At 41.6% G+C, this 16,307-nt stretch overlaps 1 protein-coding gene across 3 annotated transcripts in view; it reads right to left on the bottom strand.

Annotated features, from left to right (window-relative positions):
• Positions 1-2,060: 2,060 nt before the first annotated feature.
• Positions 2,061-16,307, bottom strand: part of SLC23A1 (solute carrier family 23 member 1) — a 46,947-nt gene continuing 32,700 nt past the window's right edge. For all 3 annotated transcript variants that reach the window (XM_060786444.2, XM_060786435.2, XM_060786427.2), the window contains exons 11-15: positions 14,029-14,134; positions 11,286-11,415; positions 6,856-6,999; positions 4,881-4,976; positions 2,061-2,706 (exon numbers count right to left, since the gene is read on the bottom strand). In XM_060786444.2, the coding sequence (XP_060642427.2) occupies positions 2,459-2,706; positions 4,881-4,976; positions 6,856-6,999; positions 11,286-11,415; positions 14,029-14,134 (724 nt within the window). In that variant the 3' untranslated portion in view covers positions 2,061-2,458. The remainder of the gene's footprint in view (positions 2,707-4,880; positions 4,977-6,855; positions 7,000-11,285; positions 11,416-14,028; positions 14,135-16,307) is intronic.

Raw genomic sequence — 16,307 nt, 5'->3', positions numbered from 1 at the left:
CAAACCACTTCATTCCCTTTCTTTTCCGGTGACATCAGGACCGCTTCACCTAGTAAGAGCCAGATAATCTGCTTCTTTCCCTCTGCTCTGGGCCAAAAAGGGATAGTTAATTCAAACCCCTCCATTATTTTAAGTTGGATAATAAAAGGCTTGTGTGCCAAATTTGATCCAGAAACATCAAGCCTGTAGGAACCTTTGTGGTACAAATGGACCAACCAACCAACCTGCATACAGAACATACATATTTTGACTTTAGGTATATAAGAAGATACCTTGTTAGTTGCAGTGTTGCAAGTTGGACTTCCAACCTTGTGTTTCCTGTTCACATCTATGGTCATGACATTGTTGCCATAATCATAATTCCCCATAATGTAAAATCCAACCAGTCATACTAGGAGATGGAGTTCTGTAGCACAGCTGAATGGGACATTGAAGGATGGCATGTCCTGTCAGCAATGGTGGTGTGCAAAGAGATTTTGCCACAAACTCAGCTTCTCTTTGATTAACAATTGGTGGCTAGTAGGAGAGGGCTGGACATGTGACCCTTCAGTCTTGAGCTCACGAACACTGCAGAACGCCATTCCACAATGCAGCCATCTGGATTTTAAGGTGGATTTCAGAGGTCAGGTTGAAAAATGGCACAGAGCTGTGACAGCGGGGTTATTAAGTGTTTGCTTCAGGATCTTGACCATTGTTTTGATACATCACATGTCGATACTGTGAAATTCTCGGACTTATTTTCTGAAAGTGGCTACACCCTTTATACTCAGTTGCACTCAAACAAAAAGAAACAATACAAATCACTGAAACATGCTTGTGTAATTAGATACAGGATTATTTCTGAAGCCCTGTGTTCTCATCAGTAGACATGCAACTTTGGACCGTCCTCTCCTATTTAATCAGCACCACTCATGTGACTTTGTAAACATCTGAGAAAATGTCAGCATTCAAAATTGACAATAGTAAATAAGAGGAGCTGGTTTCACAAAACCTGATCCTTTCATAGGGCTCAAAATAGAATTGTACAACATACATTTCTCAACATTTCCTTGATTCCACAATTGATTCCACAAGTTGGGATACTCATATTAGTTTCAGGCTGGCATCCTGTTAATAACACACAGATTTGGGGTGAAAGTATTCTGATGACAGTGGCAGAAGCAGAGTTGCACATACAACAGTCTTTGCAATGTGGTTGCACATTGCACATCAGCACCCTATTGACCTGCAATACTAGTATTCTGCATAGTAGTAGCACAGCATATCACCACATGCACATATTGACACTGTGCTAAAAAGATATTTGAATTCCAGCCTCATGCTTCATTTTATTTCCATAGAGCGCAGATAAGTCTCTGAAGAACAAACTACTTTTAATACTGATGTAACATCTAGCCCCCGGTAGCGCAGTGGGTTAAAGTGCTGAGCTGCTGAGCTTGTTGACCGAAAGGTCACAGGTTCGAATGCAGAGAGCAGCATGAGCTTCCGCTGTCAGCCCCAGCTTCTGCCAATCTAGCAGTTCAAAAATATGCAAATATGAGTAGATCAATCCTCCGGCAGAAAGGTAACAGCACTCCATGCATGGCCATATGACCTTGGAGGTGTCTACGGACAATGTCGGCTCTTCGACTTAGAAATGGAGTTGAGTACCACACCCCAGTCAGACACGACTGGATTTAATGTCAGGGGAAAACCTTTACCTAACATCTAGTAGCATCCATTAGATTGATCTATATTAACCAAATTAATCCAAATTCCTTAGCTAGCACGATAAAAGTGTTACCAAGGAACAAACAGTTTGCTCTGAAAAAGGCTAAAATCTTGGGGCATGAAGGAAAATGCGTTCAGAGCACTACTGGCTAGGGACGTGTTTTTATTAGCTTTCAATTGTTAACTGCAAGGGTTTGCCACCCATTCTTGAGTGTCGACAGTGCTTCACATACAGATGTATCAGCATTATAAGTTGGTGCCCCGAGGAAACTTTTGTGAACAGCCCCACTCCTTATATTTGCAAATAAAAGCTTAGATGTGCATCAGAAGTATATCTTCCATCTGCTACACATTTCTAATAGTGTTTTAATTACCAAAGTGTGAGTTATGCACAAAGTACAGGGTGTAAAATCAGAGTGTATTCAACTTGACTGCATAATTTTTACTGATGGACTTCAAATATTAACCTCTTGCTACATCCAAAACGGGAAAATTGCCTGTAAACGTGGATGTCCTCACATTGGTGCAATTTTAAGTAGGCTTGGGTAAAAATGTCTCTACTAATGGAGAAAAAAATATGAACAAGAATTCAATCACTGGACCGTCTTTACTTGCTTGGATGTGACTTAAACTCTGCAGCTCTGCTTGGATGTGACTTAAATGCACTGGAGCCTCACACAGTCTGCTGCAAATAGTCACATCTCTCCAGTCTTTTTCCATGATGCTCCGTGGGATTCTCTTCAAACCTTCAAACCTTTGTGCATACAGCTGGGATTGTAGTCACAGTGGGTCTCGGTTCGGATATATCAGAATCCCTCCTTGCCTTGAAGTTAAACCCCATAAAACCTGGGCACACTGGCACATATTTCAACCACGAGGTCCTTCTAATCACATTCATCCCAAAAGGAAAGTCATAGCTCTTCAGTTTGGCAGATGTGTCGCTGTTTGCGTGTGCCCCAGCCTTCCACTGTAGAAGTCCACGCTCTTTTTCAGTCCCTAAGAGGAAGTACAGATTAGTAAACGTAAATGAGTCTGGGACAAAGGCTAGAATAACACTGGAGGGCTTAGAAAGCCCCACAAACAATTTCAGGAGGTAAGTGTTTTTTTTCTTAGAGCGTGGATAAGTGAAACCATGAATATTGAGTTTGAAGGGTTCATACTATAAAATTAAACAAACCAGAGAAAGAGTGGCAAATATTTGCTTGTAACCACCAGCCTGGCAAGACAAAAAGATTGCACTGTAAGTATTTTAAGTCCCTCTGCACATTGTTGAATGCCAAGCGTAAATATCTTGGAAAGGATTAGTGTAACTCTTGGCAAAAGCTGAAAATGCTGGAGCTGCCATACTGACTCAGATAACCTTACTGTGCAAGTATCTTTATTCAGATGTCTTGGGGAAAGGGAACTGTAGACTACCCAAACAGACACCAAACCTCTTATATTCCCAATGACTGGGGTTTCTTGGAATCAAAAAAGCAATGAAAGCACAGCAATAAAACTATTCTATTAGAGCTGAGGACCCTCTTGATCAGCATTTCTCAACCTGGGTGTTGGGACCCCGGGGGGGGGGTTGTGAGGGGGTTTCAGAGTAGTTGCCAAAGACCATCAGAAAACACATATTTCTGATGGTCTTAGGAACCCTTTTGACAGAGAAGATCTCTCTGCCTGTCCTTCTCTTCCTTTTTGGAAACAGATGGTGAATCCTCCCACCAAAAGCCTTCCTCCATTGTGATTGGCCAGCCAAGGGGAGGGCTGTTTTGAGACTCCAAGTGGGGAGGGAAGAGCAGGCGTGCGTGGCAACATGGTGTGCATGTGCAGGCAAGGGAGAGCATGTGAAGCTGGAGGGAGGCTCACGCCAGTGAGTCCATTCAAGGCATGGGGGTGTGGGAAGTTTGGCCCAATTCTATCATTGGTAAGGTTCAGAATGCTCTTTGATACAGGTGAACTATAAATCCCAGCAACTACAACTTCCAAATGTCAAGGTCTATTTCCCCCAAACTCCACCACTGTTCACATTTGGGCATACTGAGTATTCACATTTGGGCATATTGGGCATATTGAGCCAAGTTTGGTCCAGATCTATAATTGTTTGAGTCCACAGTACTCTCTGGATGTAGACGAACTATAATAATAATAATAATAATAATAGTAATAATAGTAATAATAATAATACTTTATTTGTACCCTGCTACCATCTCCCCAAGGGACTCAGTGCAGCTTACATGAGGCCGAGCCCACAATACATCAGCAAAAACAACAACAGCAATAGAACTCCAAAACTACAACTCCGAAACTCAAGTATTTTCTGTTGGTCAAGGGAGTTCTGTGTGCCAAGTTTGGTTCAATTCCATCGTTGTTGGGGTTCAAAATGCTCTTTGATTGTAGGTGAACTATACATCCCACACTACAACTCCCAAATGACAAAATCAATCCCTCCCCCCCATCCCAACCTCACCAGTATTCAAATTTGGGCATATCAAGCATTTGTGCCAAATTTGGTCCAGTGAATGAAACTATATCCTGCATATCAGATATTTACATTATGATTCATTCATAACATAGCAAAATTACAGTTATGAAGTAGCAACAAAAATAATTTTATGGTGGGGAGTCAGCTCAATATGAGGAGCTATATTAAGGGGTCGCGGCATTAGGAAAGTTGAGAAACACTGCTCTTGATGGTTACATAGAGACAACACACATCTCTGACACTGTCACTATGCCTTTGCCCCTCCTAGAATTTTAAAAAATATTTTCTGATGAAGAAAGAGGTTTTAAAAGTTTCCATGCAATGTTTGCGCCCTTCTGGCTGGCTAAATAATATTTTCCTTGTATAGATTTCAACTTTCTGAAGAAATCTGCTTCCTTGTGATGCCTGGGTAAACAGGAGGGACACCTGTGTACTGCCATAGTATTTATCTAATATCATATTTTTAGACAACATAGATTTGGCAGCAGCACTGAAGCCAAGTACAAATGCCTACACACACCCCACTTCCAGCAATTAGTGCTGGCGTTAGTTTGACAATTAAGTAATTTGCCTGCAGTTTCCATATGGAAACCCCCATAAAGCATGTCTCAGACCCACTTCAGATTCTTATTTGTCCAGGTACTCAAGCCACAAAATGTAAACAGCTTCAGAACAGAGTGAGGTAATGAAAAAACTGTACCTGGGACAGTATTGTCCAATATGAATGCTATGCCTCCTCCAACAAACATTTCTGTGGTTAACAGCACTTTTAATATTTGGTCCACTTCACCAATTCCTATAAGTAATTAAGAATATGCAAACATAAAATTAGCTCACGATTAAGGTATGAATATATGAAAATGCAATTGTTATGTTTTATTTTTTTTTAAAAAAAAAACTGTTTGGGTTTGATTTGTTCCAGTCCATTACAGGCAGTCCCCGAGTTGCAAGCATCTGACTTAAAAATGACCCATAGTTAAGAATGGGGTGAGACAACAGAAAGTGAGAGAAATCTACCTCTGCGATGGGAAAATTAACTCATGAAAAAGAGTTATCTTGGGGAAAAGGTGTTTCCACTGCAGCTTTCTCACTAAACCTTGTTTCCACAACAAGCTGAATTTTTAAAAATCCAATGATCACAGGGACAGAACGCGAGGTGAAATCTTCTGAACAGATGCACAGACAGCAAAACATGAACACCACAGAGGTGTTAATTCTTCCGTATGTTTTATGTTTTGTGTGTGTCTGGAGTTACACTTTTAAAAAATACATTTTTTGTTTTTTTTAAAAAAGGTAAAGGTTTTCCTCTGACATCAAGTCTAGTCGTGTCCGACTCTGGGGCGTGGTGCTCATTTCCATTTCTAAGCCGAAGAGCAGGCATGGTCCATAGATGTTTCCTAGGTCATATGGCCAGCATGGCTGCATGGAACGCCATTACCTTCCCATCAAAGCAGCTCCTATTGATCTAGTCACATTTGCATGTTTTCAAACTGCTAGGTTGGCAGAAGCTGGGGTTAACAGCAGGAGCTCACCTCGCTCCCCAGATTTGAACTGACAACCTTTCAATCAAGTTTAGCAGCTCAGCAGTTTAACCCACTACGCCACCGGGGGCTCTTTTGACTTACATACAAATTTAATTTAAGAACAAACCTATTTGGTGAGTGAATGTAATTGTATTTTTGCAAGTAATATCACTCCCTAAACTAATTTTACTTCCTCCATGAAGCCAGGAGTCCTATTTTCTAACCACACTTCCCACACGAACAATCTCAGGGAGAGGAGAAAGCCATGCCTGATACCAGTCTGCTACCAGCTTTCCTTGCGACTCGAAATCCTGCTCACATATATAGTAATCTATGTGTCAGACTCAGGAGAGCAAAGTAAGTCACCCTGAACTCAGAGCAAGATCTATTTCTATTACTACTATCCATTATTTGCTTCCACCTTTCCATCAAAAAAGGGGCTGCCAGTTCCTAAGGCAAGTTGTTCTGTGGTCAAATAGTGGTTCTTAATTTTCCACTGAAATCTGCTCCCCTACTACATCTGCTCATGAGGTTCTAGCTCTGCCTCATGGAGTAACAGAGAGCACACTGACAAAGAAAGCAGGAGTCTGGACCTAAATCAATTGTTAACCCCAATTACAGCAAACATACTGAATTAATTGTTCAATCAGTGCAAATGTTGACTTACGTATCAATTTAGCTATTGATAAGTAAACTGAGTTTAGGTTTAGACAGTACTGGAATTTTCTGTACAGTGCTTCTTACCTTACATCACACTTTTTTAATGCATTTTTAGCAATTGTATCACACTACTTGGCTGCTGCTCAGTTTGTAGCCAACCAAAATACTAAGACCTTTTGTTGTAAACCAGTTTTACCCCTTAGCCTTAACTCGTGCCTTTGCTTTTGAGGAATGGGGAAATGGAAGAGGAATTTCAGCTTCTTGAATTCCATCCAGTGAATATTGGTTCTGTCTTTTATAGGATTAGTTGTTCCTTCCAATTTCATGTCATGCAAATATACAGTCAGCAAGCTTGATGACTACTGAAACTGTACTCAAAAAGAAAGGACAGCCAAGGGAGTTTTTAGTACCATCCACAACCATGGATAATCCTCTAAAGATCTCATATCTCTGTAATCAAGCAAAGGCCGTGTTGGTTTTTTGTTTTAATACCTGTGTCAATAGCATCTGGATGTGAATCTAAGTAGTTTGGAAGGGTGAGTCCAAAAAACATCGCAAAGCCCAGGACAAACAGGTTGCGGGAGGAGTTCATGTCAACAAACTGTAAGTTGGAGAGCCCCACTGCTGTGATCATACCTAGAAAACAAAGAAGAATGAAAAGGAGCACGTGAGTTTTTAAAAAATACATGCATATTGGACATCTCGGAGCAATGGCAAGCAGAAAACTAAGATGGTTGTGAGTGACATCCCAGTACACCAAGAGTGGTCTCCTTATGGTGCACTATGTCAGTGTAACAACATTGTTTTTGGTTAATCTGGCAAGAAGGAAAAGTCTGTGAGTGCTTCTCAGGATGGAACAAAGGCCCCTTCCAGACAGCTGAATAAAATCCCACATTTTCTGCTTTGAACTGGAATATGTGGCAATGTGGACTCAGATAACCCAGTTCAAAGCAGATATTGTGGGATTTTCTGCCTTGATATTCTTTATAGGGCTGTATGGAAGGGCCCTAAGGCAGTGGTTCCCAACCTTTGGTCCTCCAGTTGTTTGTCAACTCCCAGAAATCCCAGCCAGCTTACCAGCAGTTAGGAATTGTGGGAACTGAAGTCCAAAACACCTGGAGGACCAAAGGTTAGTAACCACTGAACTAAGATATTTGAGAACTTGGTTGCTCAGATCTAACAGGTTCCTTTGGACTGCTACATGACCCTGGAAAAGGTATAACCATTCACAGAGTTCACCAACAAGAGTCCAACTTGAATTTTGTGGTTATTGTGTGCCTTCAAAGTTATTTCCAACTTATGGTGACCTTATCTCATGGTTTTGAGAGGCTGTGTGTGACTTGCACAAGTCCCCCAGTGAACCTTCATGGTCGAATAGGTATGTGAGTCTCCAGAGTCCATCGCTCAAACTCCTATGTTACAGTGGCTCGTGACTAAAAATATTCTGAGATAAAAATCAGGGGTTCATTTGAAAGCAGGGATGATTTCTAGAAAGTTCAAAATAAAAGGCTCTGTGTCTTTGTTACTTTGCCTGTAGTACTTGTCCCTACGGAAGGAAAGTGCTTTGTTTGAATTCAACCCTGTGCACATCTGCTGATGGAGTTATAGCTCTAATACGTAATATTGTAAAGCTATGGCAACAGAGAAAATTGCACATTACGCATGTTCAAAGAAAAAGCCAATGCCTTTTGGAAGGAGGGTATTTAAAGTAGGAATGCATCAGGGGAATAAATGGGACTAAATCTTTTTGTACATGACCATGTAGATAAACAAAATATTGCAATCCTCATTGAAGGCAAGGAAGTTGTTGGGAAGGATACATTTGGAGTGAGGAAAGCGTTAAGCAATCACATCACCTCTTACCTCTCGATTTCCTCTTCCTAAAGATGCTTCAGGAGGGAGGGAGGGAGGGAGGGAGGAAGGAAGGAAGTGTGGCGCAGCTGGCTGGGAGTTAGCTGCATTAAGATCACTACTGACTGAAAGGTCATGAGTTCGAAGCCAGCCCTGGTCGGAGTGAGTGTCCGACCAATTTGTGTAGCTTGCTCTCAACCTTTGCAGCCCGAAAGACAATTGCATCTGTCAAGTAGGAAATTTAGGTACCGCCTATGCGAGAAGGGTAATTTAACTAATTTACAATGCCATAAAAATCTCCAGCAAGCCTGCAAAGAACAAGGAAGTACTTCGTCAGTGTCACAAATGGACAGTGAAGCAACAGCTCCCCTAGTGGCCAGAATACCCTCATGAAAAGTTGGAATGTTAAATTGCCTCTGTGTCTATCTATATATGTTGTATGTCTATAGCATTGAATGTTTGCCATGTACATGTACATTGTAATCCGCCCTGAGTCCCCTGCGGGGTGAGAAGGGTGGAATATAAATACTGCAAATAAATAAATACGGAAGGAAGCGGGGAGAGAGGGAGGGAAGGCAGGCAATTTGTGCACAGTTATTAATTCTCTGTCTCACAAAGTAAACAGCAGAAGCCTAGTCTCAGGAGCAAAGTTTAGAAGCACGGCTTCTAAATTGGAGACCAAACAAGTTTGAACTTTGGAACTATTCTTAGGAATTAACAGTGAGCCTTCTTTAAGATCCTATTTAAAATAAAACATTAACTTAATGCTTTATATGGAAACCACTGTGGCCAGAACTCTGATGGACTACCATAAATGTGTAAAACAGAGTGCTTTTGTGATCTATGAGCATATACCATAATGTAGAGAACACAGATTGACCACGGAAATCCCCCAGTGCCCACTCATTGGGCAGCAGCTACTTCGTTCAATGGGTGTCTATTTCCCAATCACTCAAGAAACTACTAACTGATGGTCTCACCCTCCTTATGCAAGGAATCTTTGGTGCAGGAAGGAATTGGAATAGAGTACTCTTTTCTGCCCTGTGGCAGAACCCCTAGTGGTGCAGCAGGTTAAACTGCTGAGCTGCTGAACTTGCTGACCGAAAGGTTGCTGTTTGAATCCGGGGAGTGGGGTGAGCTCATGCTGTTAGGCCCAGCTTCTTCCAAACTAGCAGTTCGAAAACATGCAAATCTGAGTAGATCAATAGGTACCATTTCTGTGGAAAGGTAACAGCACCCCATACAGTCATGCTGGCCACATGATCTTGGAGGTGTCTATGGACAACGCCGGCTCTTTGGCCTAGAAATGGAGATGAGCACCACCTCCCAGAGTTGGACATGACTAGACTTAATGTTGAAGGGAAACCTTTATCTTTACTCTTCCTGCCTGATGCACTGCAAGATGCTCATGGAAAAGGCTAGACTGTTGGTCAGCTGCTTCCTGGTCAGCAGGAAAACAGAGCTCCGCCGATCATAGTGGTGGCTGCTCAGAAAGTGGAAAATGGAGGGATCAGGACAGAACTGACTGCATAGCACTGTAACTACAGTGCTCTGATATACATAACTCCCTAAACAGGATTCCAGTCTGGTTTTGAAATAGTACAAAAACTTTGATTCAGATTCTACTGAATCAAAGTTGTTCAAGTTTGATCAGGTTTAGTCTCCATCTCTTCTTTTCATATGCCTGATTTAACTTTATTTTTCCCATTTGAGCTGCTTGCTATTCCTCCTCTATCTAAAAGAAGGGGGATTTTCAGGCAGCCAATTGAGCTGCCTGACATTCCTCCTCTAGCTGTCTTCTCACACTATACTTCATCTAGTTTTATCAGAGATAAACTTCTTCTGTTTTAAAAATACATTTGAATAGTTACATTTGAATATTTTCCCAGTAGTAATAGGCAGTACAAATACTCCTCCTCACCAAGATCTCCGATATTATCGTAAATGTCCTGACTGTGACTAAACATTAAAACCTTCTATGTAACATGTAAAATGGGTAGTAGTATTTACATTTCCTTGCATGTATCCTTTTAACACTCCCTGCAATTGAATGGATTTTAAATAATGGTGGTTTTAAAAAAAATTGAATAAATGTTCCACTTTTCACTATATGAATATTTTGAAAGAAGCATAATCATAACAGCAACATACTATTACTTATGCAACCTAAGAAATTCTTCTATGAGGTTAGTTGAAAAACTGCTGGTTAGCAGACTAGGAAGAAGTATGGATTACTTTAAACATTTATTATTTGAAACACAACAAGATTAGTACACAGCAAACAAGATCACTATGCTGGTTGTTGTATTGGATCACACGTTGGACACCTCCCAAGTGTCTAGGACTGTGTGACATATTGGCAAATAATGTGTGCAGATCCAAGTAGGGTGGCCTTTTCAGCTGGCAGATGGTAATTTGGTCAGTGCCCATTGAGGCACTGCACCCAGTGTGCCGATCACCACTGGGACCACCTTGACTATTATTGTTGTTGTTGTTGTTGTTGTTGTTGTTGCATTTGAAAGACACTTGGGCAAGTCACAGTCTCTCAGCTGCAAACCTCTTCTGAACTAATCCTGCCAAGAAAACCCTGTGATAATGTCCCCTTAGGGTCGCCATAGGTGAGAAACAACTTGAAGGCACACAATAACAGCAACAACAATGCTTTTCATATAGTTAATAGTCTCATTTAGCCTTGAACTCCAACCTTGGAGAAGAGATGAGGAACAGGATGTGAGCTGTCACTTTGCACTCACACTAATCAATCCAAGGTTGGGTTTTTGCAAGTACTTTTATGGGCATTGCACAAGGAGATATTCAAAATTTCCTTCTGCAACCTTTTTTTTTTTTTTTTTTTGCCTTGCTGCAGCCATTGATAGTCCATGGCTGTGCTGGGAAAGCGTCATCCCTGGCCTTCATGTAAGAATGCCAATTTATTATTTATGTATTTATTTAGACCATTTCTATCCCGCCCTTCTCACCCCCAATGGAGCTTGACACTTGGGCTACGTCAAATAGCATCTCAGCCCAAGTTTGTTTTGACTGGTGTGCCAATGTCATACTTGATAACTTACCAAACAATGTGCAGAACATCCCTCCAAGAATCGGGTCAGGGAGAGAAGCAAACAGAGCTGTAAACTTGCCAATGGTTCCCAAGATAAGCATGATCCCGGCACCATACTGCACCACTTTCCTGCTGCCCACCTGCATGGGGAAGCCAGCCACACAAGTAATAGCCAGTTACTCATCTGATGCTTTTCACAGTATTGTCCTTCTGCTCTATAGAAACCAACTGCTATTTGTTTCTCATGTATCTGTGTATTGACTGTTGTACTATGACTAGACTATGACCCATCAGGAAAGAAGAGTTTTTTTTTGCTTTTCCTATTATTTTGTTAGTTCGCTAGTCACCTTATTTCCCTCTTTTCTTCAAGATGGGACCCAAACTGGTTCCACATCCTGGCAACAGCCACCAATAAGGCTATTCCCTGTGTTTTCACTAAATAGTGCTGTTACAGTTGGGGGGCCAAGAAAACTCCTTAAGAATCTTAACTCAGGCAAATTCATATAGGGAGATACCGTCTTCCACATAGTCTGGACCCAAACAATATAAGATTTTAGAGGTCCATCACCAACACTTTGAATTATACCCAGAAACAGATTGCCATTTGCAACAAGGACATTATATTTCCCATAACTGTGTATTACAGATAGGCCATTTTAGACTGTAAGTAGGATTCTGAACTGTAATTATGATACGTAAATATTGACATTCTTCTCACAGGCAAAGTGGATTCTTTAAAGTGAAATCCCATCACTTTCTACATAGAAGAAAGATCCGCTATATTTGGTGGGCTTACTCCAGGTAAATGCATACAGGTCTGCAGCCTGATTGAACAGATATTTTCAAAAGTTGACAGTGATCCTCAATTGCACAACTGACTATTGCAGGCATAGCCCAGCGAGATGTAAATCTATGGATGTAGGTGATTCCAAATCAATGAAGCACTGCATGCATTTTGGCTTCTGAGTGAAGCCAGGTATCAAAACCTATTTTGGAGATGAGATTCAGCAAATCTGAGGTCCCTTCTACACTACCATATAATCCAAATTATCAAAACAAGTAATCCAGATTATCTGCTTTAAACTGGATTATATGAGTCTACACCATCATATAATCCAGTTCAAAGCAAATAATCTGGATTTTAAATGGCTGTTTAGAAGGGGTCTCAGAGTTCCTATAAAGTTCACCAGAGTGAAACTACACTGCTGACATTAATGCATCCTAGGTTTCTACGTTTCATTCATTTCAATATATTCATGGATGGGTTCAGTATACATCTAAATCTCTCCCAATGAGTCCAATGCAAATTTAACAGTGCTGATTGCCTGGGCTTGATTATACTCTCAGCAATCTAGAGCCCGTCCACACAGCCCTATATTCCAGAATATCAAGACAGAAAATCCCATAATATCTGCGTTGAATATCTGAGGGCCTTTCCAGACAGGCTCTATATCCCAGGATCTGATCCCAGGTTTTTATCTATTTATTTCCTATATTTCTACCCCGCCCTTCTCATCCCCGAGGGGGGACTCAGGGCAGCCTCACAAAAGCATCATAGGATGCCAAACATCATAAAAACAATCAACAATCAGCAATACATTGAAATATTTAAAACAGTAATTAAACAACTGATTAAAAACACTCCTGTTAAAATCAAAATCCAAAATCCAGAGTCCAAGGTCCAGTCCGGGTCAATTCACAGTCTTAAAACTTCTTTTACTTGCTCTTATTACTGGTCGAATGTTTGGTCCCATAGCCAGGTCTTAAGTTTCTTTCCGAAAGACAGGAGGGAGGTGGCCAATCCGATGTCCCTGGGGAGGGAGTTCCACAGACAGGGGGCCACTGCAGAGAAGGCCCTGTCCCTCGTCCCCACCAGTTGCATTTCTGATGGCGATGGGAGCGAGAGCAGGGCCTCTCCAGATGATTTTAAATTTCATGATGGTTCGTAACAGGAGATACGTTCAGACAGGTAGTCTGGGCCAGGACCGTTTAGGGCTTTAAAGGTTAAAACCAGCACTTTGAATTGTGCTCGGAAGCTGATCGGCAGCCAGTGGAGCTGGCGTAACAGAGGAATTGTGTGCTCCCTGTACACCACTCCAGTGAGTAACCTGGCTGCCGACCGTTGGACTAATTGAAGCTTCCGGGCAGTCTTCAGAGGCAGCCCCACGTAGAGTGCATTGCAGTAGTCTATTCAGGATGTAACAAGAGCATGGACCACCGTGGTTTTCTGTTTATCCCAGAATATCTAACAATACGGACTCATATAATCCAGTTTAAAGCAGAAAACCTGGGATCAGATCCTGGGATATAGGACCTGTCTGGTAGGACCCTGAGTCCACACTCAGATAATGTGGGATTTTCTGCCTTGATATTCTGGGATATCAACTTTTAGTTCCCCCAGCATTCAAAGCTCTGATTTTGCACTGATCATTTAGCACAGGAGAAAAGCAGGGCAGTCCCATAAACTCTTGACTAGTTAAGAGTCCAAGCAAGAAAAAGGCAGATCCCACCAACATGCAAGGCGGCACATCTACTTTCACTTGTAGGTGTCATTAAAGGTCAATAAATCAATTATTACTAGGGATTGTGGGGGGGGGGGGGGGTTGTGGGATTTGCTGCCTCAAGTGCTTGGGTATGTGGACTTGTCAGGGAACCATTGTCTGCTCCACCTCTAGCAGATAAATGTCTTGGGCCAGCCCTGAATAAGCTCCTCGAAACAGAAGAATCTGTCATCAAACATTGCAGGGTGATACCTTGGTGATGCCCAAGACTCCAATGTTAGGGCTTGAGGAAGTAGAGCCATTGCCAGTGCCCAGTAATCCGGCAATAATACAAGAGATCCCCTCGGTAAAAATGCCCCTAAGAGAAAAGGAGGGGATAAAAGTGTTGGAAATGACAACCTTCTTTGAGCCTTCTCTATAATGTTTATCTATGATCCTGTTGCTTACTGTTTGTATATACGAGGGTTGAATGAAAAATAATGCCTCCACCTTTGTTACTTGGGTTTGGATGGGAATGTTTTAATAAATCAAATGCAGAAATGATCCTTAGAATGAGCTCTTTAACTACTGTGAGGGCGCGAGTGGTGCCACCTATATGTAGAACTGTAAGTTGCAGGATTTGAACTGTTGTATCATGCCTAATTTTGCCTTTTTACCCTGTAAATGTATAATTGGATTGATTGGTTATTTATAGCTGTTAATCAATGTTGTCTGCACCAGTTAAATTGCTCCTCCTGCTCAATTGTTTGACCCCACCTCTTCCTAGAGAGCAGGACAGTGTTTCCTTTTCAATTCCACCATCAAATTTTCTATCAGATGGACGTGAGAGAGAGATTTGGCTCTGAAGCCCTTGATTAAGTTACCTCTCAGCACCAATTCTGAGATTCTTACCCTTGAGACTTATGCTTCATGTTCAGATCAACCTAGACGACGTTTAGAAATCTCAAGCACCTTCAAACCAGTTCTTTGGCACCAGAGGAAGGTTTTGTGCCTTCAAAATATAGGCCATTGGAATTGGGGTTGTGATTATTCCGATATTCAAAGCCATTGAGAAAGTGGGACCTGGAGAAGCTTCTCAGCTGCAAAACTCCTTGGACCCAAGACCACCAGAGACTGTAATGTATGTTTTCCTTTACCGCTTTGAAACTTCCAGCTTATTGCCTTAAAGGGATAACTCTTTATTTTGAGTTATCTACAGTCTTTTGGTCCTTGGGAGTTCCAGTATTCCTAAAGGAGGGCAAGAAGCAATCCCCTGGGGAAAAGATGTCACATCCATGCCTCTTTCACTAAGAGTTATAGCCCCAGGCGCGACGGCACAACTACCACTATTCACTTCTCCAAATAATCACCAGACAATTGGATACATTTTTGCCTACGACGAACAAGGTTTCTGAAGCCGTCACGGAAGAAGTCGACACTCTGTTTCCGCAAACAACGTCTCGCAGCTCTCTCAATGTCTTCATCAGAAGCATAATGATGTCCCCGCAGATCTTCTTTCATTATCGGGAACAGATGGAAATCAGACGGTACTAAATCTGGACTGTATGGAGGATGCTGTACGGTGGTGAGATCCAGTCTCTGAAGTTTCAAGTCTGTGTGCTTTCATTTCAGGCCTCAGCATCCTGGGTACCCATTGTGCACAGATCTTCCGATAGCCAAGCAAAGCAATAATGTGACCCACATATTCTTGTGGAATGCTGATTATGCTTGAAATTTCTCTCTGAGTGATACGATGATCGTCCTGAATCAATCTGAAGCAAACCTTTTGCATGTGAAACTCTGTGGTTGCTGTCACAGGACGTCAGACTCTTTGTTTGTCATGCAAGTCAGATGTTCCCACCTCAACATCTTTAAACTTGCTCGCCCAACGACGCTCAGTACTCACATCAACACAATCACCATAAACAGCTTGCATTCTCTAATGAATCTCCTTTGGGGTGACACCTTCTGCTGTCAAGAATTCAATGACTGCACATTGCTTAAGTCACATTGACTGACCATCTGCGCAGGGTTCCATACTTCGCACTTTAACAACACAACTGTTCAGTGAGAAGGCTTTCTGCCAAATAGAACTGTAGAGAAGAGTCTATTGAACAAGCCAGTACCTGCTGCATACTAGTACTGTCATCTGTTGAGGAGTTATGAAGATGGAAGCATTACTTTTCATTCAACCCTTGTATGTTCTGGCATGCAGCTTCCTTTACTCTATAGTTACTGAGAAGTTATAAAAGTGGCTACAAACCACAAGCTCTTTCTTTCTCAATCCTTTTGACTATGTGACCTGTTGATAATTTTTTTTGTCATAAGAGAGATGTCCTGGCCAGCTGGCACAAAGAACCATCTCAAACATATCTGAAACTAGACTGATAAGTTTAGTACCTGTGTATGCTGAACACATGAAGGTTGTGAGTAAACTACATATTTTTTAAAATCAAAGTCTACTTCATTTTTGTCTCTTGAGTGCATGATATAAAACAATCAAAGTCTACTTCATTTTTGTCTCTTGAGTGCATGATATAAAACAAGTTGTT

Source organism: Anolis sagrei, chromosome 1 (genome assembly GCF_037176765.1).
Source record: "Anolis sagrei isolate rAnoSag1 chromosome 1, rAnoSag1.mat, whole genome shotgun sequence".
NCBI lineage: Eukaryota > Metazoa > Chordata > Lepidosauria > Squamata > Dactyloidae > Anolis > Anolis sagrei.
This window is presented reverse-complemented; position numbering and strand designations above follow the sequence as displayed.